At 41.9% G+C, this 23,818-nt stretch overlaps 1 protein-coding gene across 2 annotated transcripts in view; it reads left to right on the top strand.

Annotated features, from left to right (window-relative positions):
- The window catches only part of ALG1 (ALG1 chitobiosyldiphosphodolichol beta-mannosyltransferase), a 115,748-nt gene that overhangs the window by 14,473 nt on the left and 77,457 nt on the right, over positions 1-23,818 (top strand). For both annotated transcript variants that reach the window (XM_068117594.2, XM_068117584.2), the window contains exons 7-9: positions 7,758-7,861; positions 8,101-8,139; positions 12,550-12,609. In XM_068117594.2, the coding sequence (XP_067973695.2) occupies positions 7,758-7,861; positions 8,101-8,139; positions 12,550-12,609 (203 nt within the window). The remainder of the gene's footprint in view (positions 1-7,757; positions 7,862-8,100; positions 8,140-12,549; positions 12,610-23,818) is intronic.

Raw genomic sequence — 23,818 nt, 5'->3', positions numbered from 1 at the left:
AATCATGTAATGGCCAGCACAGTCTCCAGACTTAAACCCCATCAAGCTGGTTTAGGATGAACTGGACAGAAGGGTGGAAGCAAAGCAACCTACAAGTGCAACACATGTGGGAACTTCTGCAACAGTATTAGGAAGAACTTCCCGAACAATATTTGTTTTCCATTGCAGAAAGAATGCCACGAGTGTGTTCGGTGGTTACAGTGCATTCAGAAAGTATTCAGACCTCTTCACTTTTTTCATATTTTGTTATGTTGCAGCCTTATGCTGAAATCGTTTAAATTCTTTTTTTTCCCTCATCAATCTACACTCAATACCCCATAATGAAAAAGAGAAAACAGGATTTTAGAAAGTTTTGCAAATTTATTAAAAAGAAAAAACTGAAATATCACATTGACATAAGTATTCATACCCTTTGCTATGACACTTGAAATTTAGCTCAGGTGCCTCCCATTTCTCATGATCATCTTTGAGATGTTTCTACACCTTGATTGGAGTCCACCTGTGGTAAATTCAATTGATTGGACATGATTTGGAAAGGCACACACCTGTCCATATAAGGTCTCACATCTCACAAGGTTCCCAAGAGCAAAGTGGCCTCCATAATTCTTAAATGGAAGAAGTTTGGAACAACCAGGACTCTTCCTAGAGCTGGTCGCCCGGCCAAACTGAGCAATCGGGAGAGAAGGGCTTTGGTAAGAGAGGTGACCAAGAACCCGATGGTCACTCTGGCTGAGTTCCAGAGATCCTGTGTGGAGATGGGAGAAACTTCCAGAAGGACAACCATCACTGCAACACCCCACCGATCTGGGCTTTTTGATAGAGTGGACAGACGGAAGCTAAACAGTTCAATCTTGGTTTCATCAGACCACAGAATCTTGTTTCTCACAGTCTGAGAGTCCTTTCGCTCCTTTTTTGCAAACTCCCAGCAGGCTTTCATGTGTCTTTCACTGAGGAGAGGCTTCCGTCTGGCCACTCTGCCATAAAGCCCAGATCGGTGGAGTGTTGCAGTGATGGTTGTCCTTCTTACATTGCTGTTCTCCCCAATATTTGTTGCTCTTATTGCTGCTCTTACATTGCTTTCCGCTATTTCCACATGATCTTCTCGCAATCTGAACAGATCGATCATCTCAGTGAACAAGATTTCGGTCTTTTTATGTTTCAATAAACACCAGATTTTTTCACTTTCCTTCTTCACTAACTGCAGCAGTTTCATCAAGTCATATTTACTTTCTGCCAACAAAGTGGTATCGTCAGCATACTTTAGGTTGTTGATACATCTTCCTCCAATCCTGACTCCAGCCTCAACGACATCCAGGTTAGATTTCTTCATGATGTACTTACTCTACAGATTTAAAAGGTAAGTGAAGTAAGTCTGGAGGCATATCCCCAAAAGTGGCCTAGAAAAGGTGGTAGGGGTACACTCATGTTACAAGCTGGCAACAATGTTTTTCTGAAAGCCCAGACCTCTAGGAACCCAAAAAGTCTTGTTGCCAGCTTGGGAAATGGTTTGGACCAGATTTGTGGCCATTTTTCAAAATGGCCGCCTACATTTTTGGTGTTTTCTAATATTTGAGCTCTAGAACTTATATCTGGCTGTCTTAAAGGTCTCTAGGGTTATGACCTTATAACATATAGTCATACAACAATCCTCACCCAAATTGGGGTGCATGGCATATCTATAAGTGGTTTTATTGAAGCAAAAAGGCAAAAATATGCCTGAAAAACGCCTTCATTTTGATTTTTCCAAATCACTAAATTGCATACTGTGAAGTTGTTCTTTGGTCAATTTCTTTCAAAATAGTTTTAAAATTTGCCCAGATCCCTCCTCTTCATTAGCAAATCTTCAGGAATATACCCAAGTTCTCAGAAAATATGTTTTATGCATGATCAGCTACCCCTACCCCCTAAATCACAAAACGTGCCAATTTTCAATATTTCCAGATTCCAACCAATATCATTGTTGTATGACTTTTTCTCATCATGATAGGTCCAAATTAACTTACTCTATGTGATTAGGTGTTAATAAAAATTGAATTTCACACTTTAGTGAAAATCCAAGATGGCTGCCAAATGGCCATAGAATATTTGGTGGCGCGAGACCATAAGACTGCAATTTCATTCAGAGGCACTTCTAAAATGTTCCATTTATACTAAATATATGAGGCACTACTATTCTATAGGTCACATGTATGTGAAAGAGTCTTGATGAGTTGAAGATGTATTATTTTAGAGGGGGACTTAATGTAAAATTTATGTTTTATAACATTTGAATTTCAGGAAAGTAGTGTGGATTTGGAAGTGCCTTGTTTGCGGAGTATATTAGTTCCAACATAGCTGACAAACAAGGCACTTACATAAATGAAGACATAGAAGATTGTAAAATATAAGCTATATTATTTAATGTAAAACAAAAATAAACATACATAACTTGTATACATAATGCAAACATTATTATGTTACACTGATCCAAACAATACAAACGTCAATGCAATGCTTGCACCTTTAAACTAAACAAATATTTGGCACTGAATTAACAAAGTCATACCCAACAAGCTAATCTGGCTATTCATACATAAGTGACAGAATGTGGGATACAGTCATATCATAGACTAGTAATACATTGGTGGAACAGAGCTGAAGCAAGACTAGTTACATTATGTCAAATACAGCCTAACTAAAGACTAGTAACACTATTTGAATGCAGTCAAATCATGGACGTGTAATGCTATGTGGAATACAGTAGCATAATAGACTATTGACATTATGTCATATTGAGCTTAGTAAATCAAAGACTAGTAGAACCAAATACTCCAAATACTAAACTTAGTCTAGTAATACTTTGTGAAATACAACTGAATCATAGATTGGTTACATTACGTCAAATACAGCCAGCATAGTAACAATATGACATTATGGAATATACTCAAGTTTCCATGCATGTCGTCTAATCACTATCAGAGTCATTGAGGGGGTTCCTGCATAAGTCTGCACATTTGCATGCCAATGTGCACCGCAATCCATTTTTCCTACAGTTGCACCTGCCAGTTAGACATGGACGGGCCTTTGAGGTACATGCACACGTCGCAATTTTGACACATTCTGCTGTGAGCCCTTCCTTGGTCATGAGACGGGGCATCAGCTGGTTGTCCTCAAGGTACCAGCCGGATGTTGTTGGATTGGGGATTCCTGGATTTGGCACATTGGCATTTCGCCACACAAGGGCTTGATGATGTGCCCTTAAAATGTGCTGGTGCAATGCATCCTCTGTTGGTGGCATGTTCTCTGGCTTTTTACCAACTTTTCTGAATTGGGAACATCTCAGCGCCTGGATTTCCTTTGCGTCTCCTTTCGGGTTGTAAAGACGGCAGACAAACTCCTCAGCCTTTGCACAAATCTCTTCACTTGGAACATGTGCAACCCCTAGCTGGGAGAGTAGGTGAGGAACTTCACAAAATATTTTCCATGCTGCCTTCTTTGATATGCCTGCGAGTTGACTGGTGCTGTCACATCCTGTAATGGCATGGAAAGCTAGAAGACTGTCCCTGACATCATCAGTGCAATCAATTTTGTGGCCAGCAATGTAGCGCCTGTATTTAGAGGTCCCTGATTTCATCCATACCTCGTCTGGCATTTGGGGCTGGAAGGCCATCAAAAGCAATAATACATCGGTATCACTACTGGTGATGACGATCCTCTCATATCCTCTAGCCTTTGCTTCCAGAGCATGAAGAATCATACGCGTGTCTGCCTCCTCTTGTGATGAACAGAGATGCTCCATGTTCCTGCCTGTGGAAGAGGCAGCCATGCCATTGTTTCCACCACTAACCACCAATTCCTGTGTGGCTTCATGTTCATGTTCAAGTAGTTCTTCCTTGAGAAGCTTTGTAAGAGCCACTTTGTTGTCATTGACATCCATGAAAGATTTCCATTGCTGTGGTAGCTTGAGATCTCTGTTGCTTATTTCACATCTAATGCCACGACCCTTTCCAACCCGCCTCTTTCTTGTTGCATCTTTGATTGAGTGCTTTTCATAGCAGTCAAAGACCACATCCACATGGTTACAGGGCTCCTTGAAGTTGTTTGACACTGCAGCTACGACCCTCTTGGCATAGTCTCCAAATGTCTTTGTGTCCTTTGGCTTTCCCAATGCCTGAACTAAGGCCATTCCATCAACAATTGTGCATGTTGGTGTGTTAGATGCTGGGGCATTTGCCTGAGACACACCATCTTTCTCTAGAAGAGGTAGCAACTGTGACTTGTTTGTTTGTCTGAGGGTCCCATCAGTATTGGCTAGAGCTAAAGGTACATGGCAAAGTTCTTGTGTGAGAAGTGAATCTATGTCAATATCTCTGCCTGCCTCCATGACAACAATCAGTCGTTGAAACAGATCGCGATCTGCTTTGACAATAGCAGTACCCTTTTTCTTCTTGTCCTTGGACACCTCAACAGCAAACATGGATGCAAATGTCTTCAACTTTTGTTTTGGGATGCTTGTGTGTAGGCTGGTCTTTTTCTCAATGAAACGCTCAGTCACAAAGGTACGGGCCACTTGATGTCCAACCTTCTCCGCACATAGCAGGTCCTTTTTAATTGCGGCATTTGCAATATCCCCAGTAGTGAGACATACAAGTTCCTCAGACTCTTTGTTGAAGACCTCAAATCTCTGAAACATCGACATCAGGCTTTGGACATCAGATTCATCCCTCAGCATCCTTGCTTTTCCAGATTCCTTGTGCACAGACTGGTCATCATTATTATCTTCTGTTACTCCGAGCATGTCCCTACCATGTCCGAGCATGCCAACTCAAGAGTTCATTGTCCTTTGTTTCGGCTGAGAAAGATGGAATGTGCTGGGAGGTTTCATCAGAATCTTGTATCTCACTTTGTTCTAGCTCATCTGCCATCTCTGCTAAGTTCTGAACAACAATACCTGTTTGAATTAGTGGGAAGACTAGAAGTGAATCCTGTTGATTCATGGACTGTACAAAATCTGCCCTATCTCCTAATACCCTTTTGACTTTGTTCTTGAATGCTTTGTAACTCTGTCGGTCACATTGCTCCACACAGACACTGAAGTCTCTTCTCATCATGTAACAGTATTGGTGCCAGATGGTTTTCATGGTATAGATGTCTCCTCCAGACAGCCCAGCATCCACCTCCTCGATCATTTTGTTGAAACAAACATCTGGTGGATATTCTGGGCCTTCTTCTACCACAGTTGACTCAGACTTCCTCCTGAAGGTTACATAACAAGGAAGGTGGTACTTCCCTTCAGCAGCTATTAGGTCACTTATTCCTGCCAACCGGCATCTCATAATCTTGTTCTTTTGAGCATCATTTAGTATTCTGTCTGAGGTCTCTAAAGTGGCTACATTCCTCAATTGCTTTCCTGCCTTATCCTCCTGACAGAAAATACATTTGTCCCAGGACACTGAAGCAACTGATGCTCTAGAAGAGGGGCGAATGCATGTAGATGGTTGGTCACACGAGTCCTTTGCTTCCTTTTCATGCCGATTTTTCAGTCTCTCAATATGGTTGGCATGTGTAAACTTTGAATAACAGCCCCTGTGCCATACTATGTGTTCTTTTTCATCATCAAGGTCAATACTCTGTATTCTGTCAAGTGTTGAGATGTACTCATGGTCATGGTATTTCTGTCTCGTAATCACACAGTCTTTAAAGCGTTCGAGACCAACATCTGTGGGCTTGGTTGTCTTTTCATTTTTTCTGTTGCCTTGGCAAATGAAGCATGTGCTCCAGTCGATGTCCAGTGCAACTGATTCTCTCTTCCGTCTCCCGCCTATCACAGCTACAGGTTCCATCTTCATTCATATCTGGAAAGAGACAAAGACTATGTCTACCACAACACTGAAAGCTATTTACAGCACATGCAACAAGCAATATGTTATAGTACATTGTTAACACAACAATTATGTTAAAATGATGATTCGGGCAGGACCTGAGGAAGGATACAAAGGAAAGCATCATTATTGCAATATATTATGTCTCAAAAATGTGTTGGTATCAAATGGTAGACTGCATTACCTTAACTTAACGTCATAATGTGAAATATTATATTTTATTGGCCATTTGGCAGCCATCTTGGATTTTCACTAAAGTGTGAAATTCAATTTTTATTAACACCTAATCACATAGAGTAAGTTAATTTGGACCTATCATGATGAGAAAAAGTCATACAACAATGATATTGGTTGGAATCTGGAAATATTGAAAATTGGCACGTTTTGTGATTTAGGGGGTAGGGGTAGCTGATCATGCATAAAACATATTTTCTGAGAACTTGGGTATATTCCTGAAGATTTGCTAATGAAGAGGAGGGATCTGGGCAAATTTTAAAACTATTTTGAAAGAAATTGACCAAAGAACAACTTCACAGTATGCAATTTAGTGATTTGGAAAAATCAAAATGAAGGCGTTTTTCAGGCATATTTTTGCCTTTTTGCTTCAATAAAACCACTTATAGATATGCCATGCACCCCAATTTGGGTGAGGATTGTTGTATGACTATATGTTATAAGGTCATAACCCTAGAGACCTTTAGGACAGCCAGATATAAGTTCTAGAGCTCAAATATTAGAAAACACCAAAAATGTAGGCGGCCATTTTGAAAAATGGCCACAAATCTGGTCCAAACCATTTCCCAAGCTGGCAACAAGACTTTTTGGGTTCCTAGAGGTCTGGGCTTTCAGAAAAACATTGTTGCCAGCTTGTAACATGAGTGTACCCCTACTGTCACATTTCCTGGAAGTGCCTCCAGACTAAAGGGAATTCACCCATCTGACCCTTTTCCAATGTCAAACCATTCCATCTCTACATACTGTTCTTTCTGTAGCTTCTTGTTTAGTTCCAGGTGGCTTTTTATCAGATGTCAGGTGCTCAGACATCCCCATTCCTCTCGACATAAACCACATCAATTCATGTTCAACATAATCAAAAGCTTTGATATAACTGCCTCTCTTGATGCACCTTTGGATTACATCTCTCTTCTTCCATCTCAATATTTATTGTCTCTTCTGACGACCATTTAGCGTTCTTCTTTCTGTTTGCTTTTGAGATGTTTTTGGCCTCTTCTTTTACAATGGCTTCAACCTCTAGACACAATTTGTCTGGCATTCTGTTAACCAAATCTAGTTATGCAAAACGGTTTTTTTTGCCTTTATTGCATATTGTTTAGATACATTTTCAAAAGCATGTACCATACTCTTTATGCTCTGTAAAACATATGGTACATCAAAAAAATATTCAATACCTTACTTCCATTGATCATGTAAGAGCAATCTTTTTTTGCATTTCTTTTTTTTTTTTTTGATTTTGTTTTGTTTGTTTCTGACTGTAAGTGACCATTCGTTAAACAGAGGAAGACTTTGACTTAGTAACAGCTCCTCCGCCAGTTTTGTTACTTAATTCTGTGCTAACCAAACTTGATACTCTCAATTGAGCCATTTTTTCCTCTTCACACACAAGGCGAGTCATTCATATTGAATCGTGATTAGTTATTGGCGGGATGCTGTAATAATTTTTAAAAAAAGAAAAACTCTTGCAGATACATTAACTAATGAATTAATTTGTATTTCTCATACCATGATTTTGGCTGGACCTTTCTGTCGTAAGTGTAGATTTATGTGACGTCCTTAAAATGTTCCCAGGTTTTCGTGTAGAGTAAAATATAATTTTTACGAAGAGATGGAAGGTTGTTTGGGTGACAAAATTGATTTTTTTTACCTCTGGGTGAACAGTGGTGAGAATTCCACAGTTATCACAGAGAGGGAGACGAATGGAGACAAAATATTCAAGAGAGTGGGACGCCCTGCCCTCATCATGAGCAGCACAAGTTGGACAGGTTTGTGTCACGAGGTAGCGGCAGAATTTCTTTGATGGAAATGGATTTTGTTTCTGATGTTTTTTTACGAGTGTAGATACGTAATTATTTACAGATGGATTTTTGCAGCTAATGTGTTCAAATATTTGTTTTTTTCTGAACTGTTCAGGCAGCCATCTGAAGTGGTCACCAATACACAAGCAAAAAATTACTTTAAAACTTCTCTAATTGCATACATATTCTGTTTCCCTACCACTTAGAAGATGAAGACTTCTCCATCCTGCTGTCTGCTCTCGAAGGTGAACCAATTGTCTTTATTTTGAGTCAATTGTAATGGTAACATACTAATCATTGTAATTGTGGGGAACAGAAGAACAAAATCTGAGTAGGCAACAGGTATGTTAGGAAATGGGAAGATGAAATAGGGAACGTAGACAAGGTCGGCAAGAGGAGAAAATATCAAGGGTAGGAGTTTGGAAAGTTGGCACTTTGATTCCAAACCCAGACCGAGTCATACCAAAGACTTTTAAAATGGCATGTGCAACTTCCTTGCCTGACGTTCAGCATTTAAATAATAGAGCATGACTAAACCCCATTGGTTGGCATCCATGGGGAGAAGGAAATTCCTCCTTAATTACCCTGCTGGGTGCAGAGAGGAAAGGATTTTTTTAAAAAGATGGCTGCCCCAGGTTCCGGGGAAGTTGCATTAAAACATAAAAGGTCTCAAAGAATCAGAGTAAGACTGAATGGATAAGGAAGATTATTAAATAAGCAAGGGAAAAGAGAAACACCTAGGCATGCAGATGAGTGGAGAGTTTGTATCTGGTGGGGTTGAATAGAGTGCTTGATGGAATCTGCTGGGGATAGGTGGTTGGCATACGATCTGAGATGGTGGTGAACAGCTGTCTTGAAGACCTGGAGGTATGAATTATATTGAAGAGAATGTGGAAGTTGGTTATACAGGTGGGGAAAAAGAGGAACGAATGAGTGGAGGTTAGCAGTGATCCTGGATTTTGGGAGTTTCACCAGAAGGGGGTTAATGGTGGACCGTGTGCTCCCTACAGAAACCTGGGGGGACAAAGCATGGAAAGAGCAGAGGGTGCAAGGCCAGAAAGGAGGTGGTTGAAGACATATAAACCACCGACCTTCCTTTGATGGGAAAGTGATAAGCCCATATACTCTGCTTCAGTGCGGGAGATTCCAATAATCTTAAAGGCCTTGGTTTGCACTGTGTAAAGCTGAGCAAGGTGTCAGGCAGGGTTGCCAGCCCATAGGGGAGATTAGTACTCTATGAAGCTGCAGATGAGGGGCTTGTAAGTGGATAGGAGTTCAGGTGTGATCAGAAGTGTGGAAATTGTGAATTTTGCCTGAAATAAATTTTTACACAATTGTACACAAATGCATGAACATTGTACACCAAACATTCGTGAAATAAAAATACATCTGGGGCCTAAAGGTAAAGCTTGTTGTGCCTCCTTCTTTACCGCTATCCATCAGTTTGGCAGCATTCCTTGGATGTGGAGAGAAGCTAAGGTTATCGCCATACCCAAGCCAGGGAAGCTGCTCAATGACCTTTCAAGATACTGACCAATATCATTACTCTGCACATCATACAAGTTGTTTGAGCGTCTTCTGCTAAGCTGTATCTCATTGGTCATTGAGCCTTCCATCCCAATGGAACAGGCAGGATTCAGACGAGGGAGAAGCTCTGTGGATCAGGTCCTGGCTTTCACAATGCACATTGAGAATACCAGTGCTCTTTCAAGAGTGGTGTTGCCTTGGTAGATCTGCCAGCAGATTATGACAGTTTGGAGACATGGGCTCCTTCTCAAGACAGCAAAGCTCTTTCCCTGCCATTAACACACTTCTTCCCCATGCATACCTAGCGACCGTGTTTCAGAGTCTTACTTTGGGATATGACCAGTGCACCAAGAACTCTGAATGATGGTCTCATCCAAGGATCAGTGTTACCCCGATGCTTTTCAACATAAATGCAAGTGACCTACCTGTGACTACTTCACGGAAGTTTGCTTATGCTGATGATCTCGCTCTTGCCTTCCAATCGTACAATCTTGATGATGTGAGCAGGGTTCTTACTAACGACCTCAAAGTTTTAGAGGAGTATTTCAACAAATGGAGACTCTGTCCTAATCCATCAAAAACCAGATGGTATTCATAGAATACTTACCCTGCGCAGTCAACGTATTGCGAGCCAACTCTTCTGTTTTTGAACATTATTTTTTTTGATCCAATATGGCTGCCAGACCACGTGAGTGATGGCATCATAAATTTATATTCTCTAATGTAATTGTTGCATAGATCATGCTCAATACATTTCAAACTGATCAGACGAAGCATTGTCCCTGTCGAATTATGACATCATAATTATGGCACCAATGACGGCATCGTTAACAACACCTATTCCCCATATGGAGTTCTTTACAATGGGCCATATTTCAATTTTTTTCCATGCAGTGGTTTTGGAGATGTAGAGGTGCAACATTTTTCGCTTCTTCCAAGATGGCGCCTGTACCACATGACCTATGACATCAGGATTATCATTAAAATATTTGAAAGGAGGAGGCGCTCCTATGGCGAAAATTTCATGTCAATCGGACCAACAGTTGCCGAAAAAATGATTTTTTAAAATGCAGACACGCACGGCACACGACACACATACGTACGTAACTGAATGCTTAACCCCGCTTTTCGCTTCGCGAGCACAGGGTAACTACTGTTCCTGCCTCCCATCTGAGAAATTGCCAAACTAGATATCTCATTCTGTTGTAATCCAGTCCAGAACGAAGCACACCCCAAATATCTTGGAAGCACTCTAGATCACAGCCTGACATACAAGGAACATCTGAAAAGGGTTTGTGAGAAACGAAGGCTAGAGTGAACCTCATCTGTCGGCTTGCTGGCACATGCAGCCTTCATACTTCTATTCTCAATCTGGTGTATCCCACCGCAGAGTACTGTACACCGCCGGTCTGGGCTACGAGCAGTCACACACACACTAAGTACCTTGACACTATCCTGAACTCTGCAATGAGAATTGGATCTGGCACACTGAGGTCAACCCCTCTATCGTGGCTCCTTGTGCCTACTAACATCGCAGCCTCTGACACTTGCAGGCTAGCATGAATGTCCTAAGTGCACCTTAAGATACAATCCAATGCTGACGTGCCAATCCACAAACAGGTACTGAACCCTCCAAGACTTACTTTGAAGTTACGGAATCCTATCTGGATTAGGTGACCTGCAATGGCCAATATTTACGATAAGGAGATGTGGCAGCAGCAATGGGAAAGGCATCAGTCCGAAATGGCCAGCTAATTCAAGATCTCATGAAGGAGCTGCCAGGTTTTGACCTACAGAGCCGCCAGTGGAGTGGTCTTAACTCACTGCGAACCCGACATGCAAAAATTGCTCATCATATGTCCTGTATAATTGGAAGCAAATTGAGAGGACAGTGTGTACCAGTGACCATCATATATTCAAACAATGCTACATGTAGTACAACACTTTGTGCAGTGGAGATTCAGCGGGTCCTCTGCCGAACTACGCACGGCCGCTGATGCTGCAATCAAATGGCTCTTATGACTAGATCTTCAATTATAATTGGCTGCAAGATCATACAAAAGAAGAATAGCACAAGCGCATTAGCTGGATATCAATAAAAAATGAGAAAAAATGTTGAAAGCTAATTTTTTTTTTTCAAGAAAGTTGCTTTTATGTCTACCTAATGCCATGGAGTAAATTCCCCAAAAATCCCACTTCGGAAAAACTCAGAATCCAAGATGGCCAACATCTCAATTCGCGAATATTAGAAAAACACTAAAAGAGCCATAACTTTGTTATTATTAGTCATAGTAAGATGATTTTGGGTCTAGAACCAGGTTTTGCGGTAACCTGCTGTACACCTGAGCAGTGTGCTTGAGAACAGCTAAATGCCAGACCTGAGTAAAGGATAATGCTAGTATTACAGCCACATAACTATCAAAACAGCATCCTCACCACGTGTGCCCAGCTCCAAACCGGTAGGAGAGCATTTTCTAAAATAATGGCAAGGTGAAAGCGTTGTGATGACTTCTGCAATTTATCATAGTTCAAAGCCACCAAAACTGTCCATTACTATCAACAGTTATATGCAGCAATATTTAGATTCCAAGTATGAAGGCCTCAAGTGTCAGCACTTCATGACACTAATTGTTGTCACGCTGATTTTTTAATTGCCCATACTTCAGGAGGTTTGAAGTCGGTTGGCATCGTCAGAAATAAAAAGCAAGAGTTGGATTTCCCACCTGAGATCTAAAGTTATTAAATGGCTTGACGGTGTGTTTATATAATAATCTGTGTTTTTGTTTGATCAAGCTAATGTTAAGTATGTGTGCACACACTAGACATCGGTTTTATTGAAAACTTTTTGTTTGTTTGTTTTCATTATGGAAATCTAACAAAACAATACAGTACTGAATCCTCCATAAACTGAAACGGTTACATTCAGACACTTGGTGGGGGAGGGCGGGGGAGAAGTAGGGGGGAGAAATGTTGGCAGGTCTGAGGTAAGAATGTGGAATTTCTCTGTGTTCAAAGCCACGATGTACACCAAATTGTATATTTTGCTTATTTATAGTGTTTTGTGTATTCTGTTGTATCAAATAACTCTTCGAAATGTTTTTGTTTTTTTGTATCTTCTTTCTCAACAGCTTATGAGAAAGAGAAGGAGCTTGGTGTATCATTGCCCTCCTTGTTGTGTGTCATCACAGGTAGGAAACTATATGGTATTCATAGAATACTTACCCCATGTAGTCAATTTGGTGCAAACCAAATCTTCTGTTTTTGAAGGGTTTTTTAATTTGATCCAATATGGCTGCCAGACCACGTGAGCGATGACATCATAAATTTATATTCTCCAATATAGTTGTTGCATAGATCACGCTCAATCAATTTCAAACTTATCAGACTAAGTGCTGTCCCTGTCAAATTAAGACGTCATAATTGCAGCACCAACGACGTCATCTTTAACACACCTATTCCCCATGTGAAGTTCTTTACAATGAGCCATGTTTAAATTTTTTCCATGGCGTGGTTTCAGAGATGTCGACGTATGAAGTGTTTCCAAGATTGCGCCTGTACCACGTGACTTATGACGTCATAATTATAAATAAAATTATACAGGCGTAGCTGCTCCTATGGTAAAATTTCTTGTCAATCGGACCAACGGTTGCTGAGAAAAAGGATTTTTAAAATGCAGACACGTCACACATACGTACGCAACCGAAAGCCTAACCCTGCTTTTTGCTTCGTGAGCGCAGCGTAATTAATGGAAATGCAGTGCAATTGCTGCATAACTGACATATAAAAGTAATGCATTCGGTGATGGATGATGGATTCGCTGATGATGGTGTTCAACAGGCTTACATATCAGTGTGATATTTCAAAGGTTACTGCATTGTGACTTTTTTAACAACATAATGCAAGTTAATATTGGAGGAGTAGGGGAGACTTTTCAACTAAACTTTACATACTATGGGATAAGCTCCTTGGAAGTGATAAAATAAGTTTAAGATAAAACAAGTAGGTATTTAGTATGTACGTGTTGCATGTGTGTACATGAAGAGTTCTTACCCAAAAACCGATAAATCCATTTTTTTAATTTTCAGTAAATCAACATTTTAAAAATGTGCTTTCTTGGTATAATATATCAATTTCAAAAAGGGTGGTCCTAAATTGATGTAAGTAAAGTAACAGAAGGCCAGAATTTCACAAAATAAAATTTAACAAAAAAATTACAGATTTATACTTTTCAATTTGTTTTGTGTTAAAAGCAGATAAATCCACAACTTGACTTTTTGCAAAAGTAGGCAAATCCACTGTCAGCTTTCTTTGGTATTAAGGCCTCACATCGTTCGAGTCCCATCACAGCAATTGCTGCACGACCTGTTAGTAGCAAGTGTCATTTGCCACCCGGACACATTTTCTCTGCCCTGCTGATCACCAGTTGGGAGGTTTGCTGTCAGGAATAATAAATTTAATGGAAGGAGCACACTGAACCTGACATGACACTGACATCATGCACATTAATTAATGAGCTTAGTATGGTCACCAATCAATTTAGCATTATGTTGTTCTGATGAGCTCATAACAAGGGCGAGATCTGGATCAGCAACTCTACTTTCATTTATTCGTGAATATAAAGGCATAAATCTCAGTCTGCAAAGACCTGAGTGCCACATGGACACAATTCTTGCTTGGAGGTGATGTGTTGGCATAATTTGTGCGCATGACGTCAGTAATCCGTGAATATCGGGGATTTTTTTCAATGGGAAAAAGGTGCCTGATTTCTCGGCGGGTCGTGATCTATAAGGCAAAATCAAAAATCCTGTTAAAAACCACGAATACGCCCACGAAAAACCATGAATACGCAAAGCACAGAGCCACAAATGTTGAAGCAGGTCAGAAAAACCATGAATGCACCCGTGAAAAACCACTAATATGCGGAAAAAAAAACCGTGAAGCACAGGCCCGTGGATGTAGAAGCAGGTCACATTTTATGAGCCATAAATATGCAGTGTCTGCGAATGTGGAATCCGCGAATGTTGGGGTTTCACGGTATATACAGGGTGTTTCAAAAAAGTGGTCTATTTGAACATTTTATTGGAGAAAAATTACAAAAGGTAGCAAGTTCATTGACACACTTGATTCATCATGCCATTTTCAAATCACTCATTGTACTGCTTGTGATTGATTTTTTCAATGTGTGCTCCGCCTCTGTTCAAACAGGCTTTGACCCTGTCTCCAAAATTCTCCACAACTCATCTGCAAGTGGATGGAGTGGTAGCCTGACGGTAGTCCTCCACCTCCTGCTTCAGGACAGCCAGGGTTTGAAGTTTTTTGGCGTAAACTTGACCTTTGGCAGCATCTCAAAAGAAAAAAATCCAATGGATTCAAAGCTGGGCTCTGGGGCACCCACTCATGCGCTGTGAACAAGCTGATGACACGATTTCTAAACAGCTGGTGGAGAAAAGCGATGGTTTCACCTGCAGTGTGCGGTGGGGCACCATCCTGCATGAACCATGCAAGTCTGAGTTAGTTTGGAGACAGTAGTTGAGCTAGATCAGCGTGGAATCAGCGGAAGACCTCACGGTGCTGCTCGCCGTTGACTGTCACCGACTTACCATTGGCCTCCTTGAACCAATACGGTCCCAGCATACCCCATCTGGCATTCAATGCACAGAAACAAGTGGACTTGGGGCCCTTGAGAGACTCAGCACCCCAGATGGTGTTGTGATTGCTGATAGCCCCATTCAAATGTAAGTGTGCTTCATCACTGAACCACAAGGAGTTGATCCAATTTGGGTACCTTTCCATTAGGTCACTGAACCAATCACACATTGCTACTCATCTTGCCATGTCATTCAGTGTTAGTTTATGCTTTACACAAAACTTGCAAACAGGTGTTCTGCATATCCCTAGTGACAAAAAGGCACTTGGAATGAACAATTGAACAACTAGAACGGCACTCGGTAGAGTGCATACCTCCGCTCCCAGGCTGGACAGTTTACATTTTGTATCCCACCGATAGGCCGGACGTGGATCGAGACCAGACCTGAACCAAAATCGAATCACTTGTTTGTGTCCACCTCGTTTCATCCGTCAACAACCTTTTGCAATATCGTGCTATATATTGTTTTTGGCCCCATCTCTCAAATGGTGAACAATCACTTTTTAAAAAATTAAATACTTCTCATATCCAGACCAAAATCGAATCAATTCTTCCTTGTCACACACTCAGCCTGTCTAAAAAGTTTCGTCTGAATCTGTCCACAACTTTTTGAGATATTGTGCTATACATTGTTTTTGACCACATCACTTCATTCCCGTACTCTGGTCGGCTCAGCGCACTCCCACTCATCGTCCCAGCGCACCTGGTCACAGCAACGCACACGATCGCACCTCCTGTCTGCAAACCCTGGCTAAATCACCTGAGTTCATCCCCACCGTACAAAACAACATCAAGCTCACCCTGTTCAATACCCGGTCCCTCAACAACAAAAGCCTCATCCTGAACGACTACATTCTGGATAATAAACTGGACTTTCTCTGTCTCACTGAAACCTGGCAACAACCTCTGGACTACTTCTCACTCAACCTCACTACACCCAATGGATATTCTTACATCAATAAACCACGCTCGGAGGGCCGAGGTGGTGGAATTGCCGTAATTCACCGACAAGACATCAAGACCAGCCTCATCTCCATCTCATCTGCTCCATCATTTGAACACCTGGCTTTTAAACTCTCTGGTCACACACAGTCAGTCATGGCTGTCGTCTACCGCCCTCCCAAACCACACCCATCATTCCTGTCTGACTTCTCCTACTTTCTGACCCAGCTCTGTTCCCTCTCCCCCTCAATCCTCCTCCTCGGTGATTTCAATATCCACATGGACTCCACTGACTCCACAATAACCACTGACTTCACTGATTTACTCACCTGCTTTAACCTCACTCAACATGTCAACTTTCCTACCCATAACCGTGGTCACATTCTGGACCTTGTCTGCTCTACTGGATTAATTTTGCACCATCTCTCTGGCTCTGACCTCACCCTCTCTGACCACTTAGCCATCACTATGACCATCAACATCCCCACCCCAGCACCAAGGCATTATCGCACTGTCAACTTCCGTAAGCTAAACGCTCTTTCACCTACCTCATTCTCATCCACCCTCTCTGAAAAAATGTCCACTTCTCCCTTCGTTGACCTCCACACCCCTTCTGACCTCACTGACTACGACAACCACACTCTCTCCTCCTGCCTTGACCAGCTTGCGCCTATAAAAACCAAAACAGTTTCTTTCACCCATTCTGCTCCCTGGTTTACCCCTGAACTCCGCCTGATGAAAACTCGTGCTCACCAACTTGAAAGACTCCGCAATAAAACAGGTCTCACAATTCACTCCCAAGCCCACAAGGACCACCGACAACACTACAAAGATGCCCTCTCCCGTGCCCGCTCCGCCTACTACTCTCAAATTATCCACTCTGGCTCCGGAAACCCAAAAGCACTCTTCTCTACAATAAAAAAAACTCCTCAGACCCCTGAACACCACCACCCAGTCATTCACAGTAGACAACTGTATCTCCTTCCTTTCATTCTTCCAATGCAAAATTGACAACATCTACAACAGCTTAACCACCACCGCACCCGCTCCCCCTCAAACCACCTGCCCCCCCCTTATCCTGCCAACCCCTGTCTCAATTCTCCCCAGTCTCCCCTACTGACCTCTCTGAACTCCTCATAGGAATGAAAACTGCCACCTGCACTCTTGACCCCATCCCCTCCAGCTTTGTCAAGGCCTCCCTTCATGCTCTCTCTCCACTTATCACTGCAACAATAAACTCCTCCCTGTCTACAGGCATCGTCCCACCATCCCTGAAAATTGCTGCTGTTACCCCCATTCTGAAAAAACCTGGACTCAACCCTGACACCCTAAACAACTTCAGACCCATCTCCAACCTACCCTTTCTGTCAAAAGTTTTGGAACGCGCTGTAGCCACTCAACTCAAACATCACCTCTCTGCCAATAACCTGTATGAAACATTCCAATCCGGATTCCGTTCCAACCACAGTACTGAAACTGCTCTCCTCAAAATCACCAACGACCTTCTCCTCTCCTCTGACGCTGGTAACCTCAACATTCTCATACTCCTCGACCTCAGCGCCGCCTTTGACACCATCAATCACACCATCCTCCTCACCCGACTTGAAACCACCTTTAACATTACCGGCACTGCCCTCTCTTGGATCAAATCATACCTCTCTGACAGACGCCAGTTCATCTCCATCAATAACTGCAAATCCCCCACTGCTCCCCTCCCCCAAGGTGTCCCCCAAGGTTCAGTTATTGGCCCCCTCCTCTTCATCCTGTACCTGTCCCCCCTTGGTCACTTAATCCGCCGTCATGGTCTCCAATTCCACTGCTTCGCTGATGACATCCAGCTTTTCATCTGCACCAAGTCCATCTCCACCGCCACCCACTCTATCCTGACAAACTGCATCATTGAAATAAAATCCTGGCTTCAAATCAACTTCCTCAAACTTAACAATGATAAATCTGAAATAATCATCATTGGCCCAAAAACGCTCACCAAATCCACCCATAACGTTGCCCTCAACATTGACGGTTTCCCAGTATCCACCTCCCCTCACATCCGGAATCTTGGCATCATCTTTGACCAAACCCTCTCCTTCGACAAATACACTAAACAGATCACAAAGACAGCCTTCCTTCACCTGAAAAACATCGCCCGTCTCCGTCCATCCCTCTCCTCCACAGCTGCAGAAACCCTCATCCACGCCTTCATCACCTCCCGTCTGGAGTACTGCAACAGCCTCCTCTATGGTTCACCCTCAATAATCACCAATAAACTCCAATACATTCAGAACTCCGCTGCCCGTCTACTCACCCATTCCCGGACCCGTTGACCACATCACCCCCGTCCTTTACAAGCTTCACTGGCTCCCCATCCCCCAGAGAATCCAGTACAAAATCCTCCTCTTGACCTACAAAGCCCTCCATAACCTGGCCCCATCCTACCTGGCTGACCTCCTCTCCAGGCACACTCCCATCCGCAACCTCTGCTCTGCTGGTACCAACCTCCTGACTCCCCGCCCCCCCCCCCCCCCATCCGGACCAAATTCAGATCCTGGGGGGACAGGGCCTTCTCCATCGCTGCTCCCACCCTCTGGAACTCACTACCTCACACCATCAGAGACTCCTCCTCACTCACCACATTCAAAACATCACTCAAGACCCACATGTTCAACACTGCATTCAACATTTAACCCACAGCATTTAACCCCTGACTATCTCTTCTCCTTCTCCTTCCTTTTGCTTTGATTATTTACCTATTGATTTTTGTCTTTTTGTACTTGTTTTTTGTACTCTGTCAAAGCGTCTTTGGGCTTCTTGAAAAGCGCTATATAAAATAAATGTAATATTATTATTATTATTATTATCTCCCGATGGTGAAGAATCACTTGCGAAATTATAGTCGCCGGATCCAGATCTTCACCAACATGTAATTGTTTCGTCCTTGTCACACACACAACCTCCACCAAATTTCGTCCAAATCTGTCCACAACCTTTTGAGATATCCTGTTCACAGACCATACAAACAGACTGGCAATTACATTATCAATTTTACATGTTGTTTTTTTGTGGCAGATAATATGCATATAGAAAAGAAAAAAAAATTATTAAATAAAAAAGTTAATAAGTTTATTTTCACAAACTACTACTACTGCAGTATTAATGGTCTGAATTAGTCACACTTTGTTGGATTAACCTGCAAAAAGGTTAGGCACAATTGTTTCACACACCGACCGGTGAGGCGGGCCTGATGTTCGACTGCTATTTGGAGCAGAGATTTGAGATCTGGTCCTGGCGATAACTCACGGAACTCTTTGCAAAGGACACCATGAAATTTTCTTACAAATGACATGTAAAAGTAATTGTGTAGAATGATTGCTGTTTCATCTCTTGTGCAGAACCTTTCAAACGGCGTGTGTGTGTGTGTGTGTGTGTGTGTGTGTGTGTGTGTGTGTGTGTGTGTGTGTGTGTGTGTGTGTGTGTGTGTGTGTGTGTGTGTGTGTGTGTGTGTGTGTGTGTGTGTGTGTGTGTGTGTGTGTGTGTGTGTGTGTGTGTGTAGTATATATATATATATATATACAGACTTGGCATTTAATATGGAATTTTTTTTTTTTGGGGGGGTGAACTTTTCAAGATGTCTTAGAACCAAAAGTTCATTGGAATTATGTTGAAATTATTCTAGATTTTGTTAATGTGACCTTCAAAAGAAACAAAAACCACATTTGACATTTCAAAACAAATAAATTGATCCTTGAAAGTGATGTAAACTGATATCGAACTCAATTCTTGGACAGTACTGTGTTAAACTTCTGTACGTTTTCCAGAAGTATCTCTTTATTTTGCACATTAGCCAAATTTTTTTTCAACAAAAACAAAAGTTAAATTACGACTGGGATTAAGGACAGTAAAATTACAGTTCAGTACTTCGTGTAACCCCCACCAGCATTCAGGAGAGCACGTATACGTCGAGGCATGCTGTTCACGAGATTTGCCAAGGTTTGGACAGGAATCGCTTGCCATGCAGTGACAATAACCTGCTGCAATTCACGCACAGAGGTCGGCTGCTGGTCCAAGTAGTCGATTTGACGCATTAATTCTGCCCACAAGTTCTCTATCGGATTCATATCCAGGGACATGGCAGGCCACTCCATATGCTCTACACCACGGTCAGCAAGAAAGTGTTGGATCATGCGAGCACAATGAGGCCGTGCATTGTCATCTTGGAAGACAAAGTTTCCTTGAAAGGCTGCACGAGCAAATGGAAGCATTGTTTCTTCCAGAATGGCCCTGTACTTGAACTGGTTCAGGTTTCCATTCAGAACAACCAGGTCAGTTTTGCCCCCTGCATGAAAAGCAGCCCAAACGGTCACCCCACCACCTCCAGCTTGGACTCTTGGCACTATACAATCTTTGTTGTAGGCTTCATGCACTCTTCTGCGCACTCGGACGCGGCCATCTTGACGATAGACCAGAAATCTGGACTCGTCACTGAAGATCACGTGATTCCAGTGTCCTGGCTGCCATTGACGGTGCTCTCTGGCCCACTGCAATCAGCGCTGGCAGTGTTGTCGGGTCAGGCGTGGCTTTCTCAGGGGACGCCTGGCATGATAGCCTGCTTGAACCAGTCGTTGGTTGACTAGCCTTCTGGATACAGGCACATTTGTCAGTTGCTGCCACTCAGCCCTAAGCCGATTAGCTGACTTGGTACGGCCATTGCGGACTAATCGGTGCAGCTAGCGATCATCCCTCCTTGTGGTTCTGCGGGGACGTCCTGGCCTCGGTATTGGAGTAGGCACACCCCTCTGAGCATTTCGTTTCAGGATATTTGACACCTGACCTTGAGTGATGCCATACTGCCGAGCAATAGCACGCTGTTTCATGCCGTAATTTTTGTAAAGCCACCACTCCATGACAAACAGCATTGTCAAGTTGACCGACCATCTCCAGAGGAAGCGGCAATAACTTTTGGAGACGTGCAGCAGTTGTTTTCCACTAATACAGAACGCAACAACCCTTGTATACCCGACTGTGAAGCCAATCATCAAATGCACCTGTCCGTACAATTTGCCACGCCACCTGTGATATAATCCTGTTGTTGACTTCTTGCTGCGACAGACAATCAGTGACATGGTTCTTTTAACAAATAAATCACCAAAGTGTAAAATAAACTCACCAGATTGATATACTGAGTTAAGAAAGTAAACCCAAGTCAAGAAAAGAAAAAAAATTCCATATTAAATGTCAAGTCTGTGTATATATATATATATATATATATATATATATATATATATATATATATATATATATATATATATATATATAGATATATATATATATATATGTATATGTATATATATATATATATATATATATATATATATATGCATATATATATATATATATATATATATATATATATATATATATATATATATATATATATATATATATATATATATATATATATATATATATATATATATATGTATATACATATATATATATATATATATATATATATGTATATACATATATATATATATGTATATACATATATATATATATATATATATATATATATATGTATATACATATATATATATATATATATATATATATATATATATGTATATACATATATATATATATATATATATATACATATATACATATATATATATATATACACACACATATACACACAGTCACATGGAAAAGTAAGTACACCCCATGTAAAGTTTTGACTTTTTCAACATATTTCAACATACAGCTATTTGATCTTCATTTCAACAATATTGATAGATAAAGGTGATATAATATAATAAATATCATGAAACATTTACATTTTGTAGTCCATTGTATAATTTAAATAAACACAAATGCAAATTTCGCATGGGGAAAAAGTAAGTACACCCCATGAAATGTTTTTAAAAATCTTTTTAACATCTCTAGTCGTCGTCAACGTGTGGCCCTGAATGGGTTTCTCTCATCTCCTCTTCCTGTTCAGGCTGGAGTTCCCCAAGGCAGTGTTCTGGGCCCCGTGCTTTTTCTGGTCTTCATCAATGATCTCTCTGACTCTCTCGAAAATCCTCTCTATCTCTTTGCTGATGACTCCACTCTCTGCCGCTCCATTCCTCTTCCCTCAGATCGGCAGTCTGCTGCCTCCTCACTCTCTGAAGACCTGGACAAAATCACAGACTGGTCAAACAAGTGGAACATGTCTTTCAATCCTGACAAATCTCACACTCTTACTATGTCTCTCCGAAAAGATCGACTGGACAACCCTCCCATCTACTTTCTCAACAATCCTCTCCAAGAAGTTCTGTCGCTCAAGATTTTGGGTCTCACTATCTGCCATGATCTTTCTTGGGAAAACCACATTTCCAAGCTGGCCTCCAAAGCCAGTCGCCGACTGGGCATCCTCCGTCGTGCGAAGTCCTTCCTCGGCACACCTGAGCTCCTCACCACATACAAGGCTTTCATCCGCAGCTCAATGGAATACTGTTCTCCCCTATGGGCCGGTGCTCCTGCCTCACACCTAGCTCGGCTTCACGCTGTTGAAACCAAAGCTTTCAGAATTATTGGAATCTCCCGCGATGAAGCTATCTCTGAGGGCCTTTCACTCACTCACCGCAGGCAGGTAGGTGGTCTTTCTGTCTTCTACCGACTCCTCTCCGGCCTTGCACCCCCAGCTCTCTCTGTGCTCTGTCCCCCAAATATTCCTACAGGTCGCACAAGATCTGCCAGCAACCCTCTGATGGTTAAACTGCCGAAATCTCGGCTCTCTGCTCACCTTCACTCTTTCATTCCTCTTTTCTCCCGCCTCTGGAACAAACTCCCTCACTCCCTTCAATCCCACTCCTCCCTCCAGGTCTTTAAAACAGCTGTTCACCACCATCTCTTATCTTCCCCCATCCAAAACCTTGATCTTTTCTACCCCCGCTAATTCACCCCAGATCCACCTTGTTTGAAATTCCAACTTCTTTCCTGGAAGTCCTGGCAGTGTCCATATGTTTTATACCTCTCCCACCGCCCCCTTCCCACGCCCCCCCCCCCCCCAAAGCCCTCGCCCTCTCTCAGATCTCTCGATGTCTCCATGTCTCTCGGTCCCTGCTCTCAAATGTTGTGTTTGTGTCCTTCCCCCTCTCTCCCCATCTTGTCTACCGCTCCCTATGTTATATGTTTTTTGTGTCGGTTTGTCTTTCTGTGTGATTAATGTTCGCTCTTTCACGAGCCTCGACGTTGTATACAAAAAAAAAAAAAAAAAAAAAAAAAAAAAAAAACAGTATCTATAGATAAAGGTGATCTAATTGAACAAAAAACAATGAGAAATTGAATTTGCAATAATTTATTCAACAAAAAATTAAGAGATGCCATTTCCTTCTGTGGAAATAGTAAGTACACCCTGGCTCTAATAGGTGGTATTGCCCCCTTTGGCAGAAACAACCTCAAGTAGGTATTTCTTATAACTGTCTGCCAGTCTCTGACATCGACTGGGAGAAATTTTTGCCCACTCCTCCAATGCAGAATTATTTCAGCTGTGCGATGTTTGAGGGGTTTCTTGCATGCACAGCTCGTTTCAAATCCCCCCACAACATCTCGATGGGATTTAGATCCGGGCTTTGACTTGGCCATTCCAGAACCCTCCATTTCTTTCTTTTCAGCCATTCCTTGTTGGATTTACTGGTATGTTTAGGGTCATTGTCATGTTGCAAGATCCACCTTCGGTTGAGCTTCAACTTTCCGACAGATGGCCTCACATTATCCTCGAGCACCCTCTGGTACAATGAAGAATTCATAGTGGATTATATGATGGT

The sequence above is a fragment of the Myxine glutinosa genome, chromosome 1, assembly GCF_964187855.1.
Source record: "Myxine glutinosa chromosome 1, kmMyxGlut1.1, whole genome shotgun sequence".
In the NCBI taxonomy this organism is placed as follows: domain Eukaryota; kingdom Metazoa; phylum Chordata; class Myxini; order Myxiniformes; family Myxinidae; genus Myxine; species Myxine glutinosa.
The sequence above is the reverse complement of the archived record's forward strand: the minus strand, read 5'-3'. Positions and strand labels throughout refer to the sequence as shown.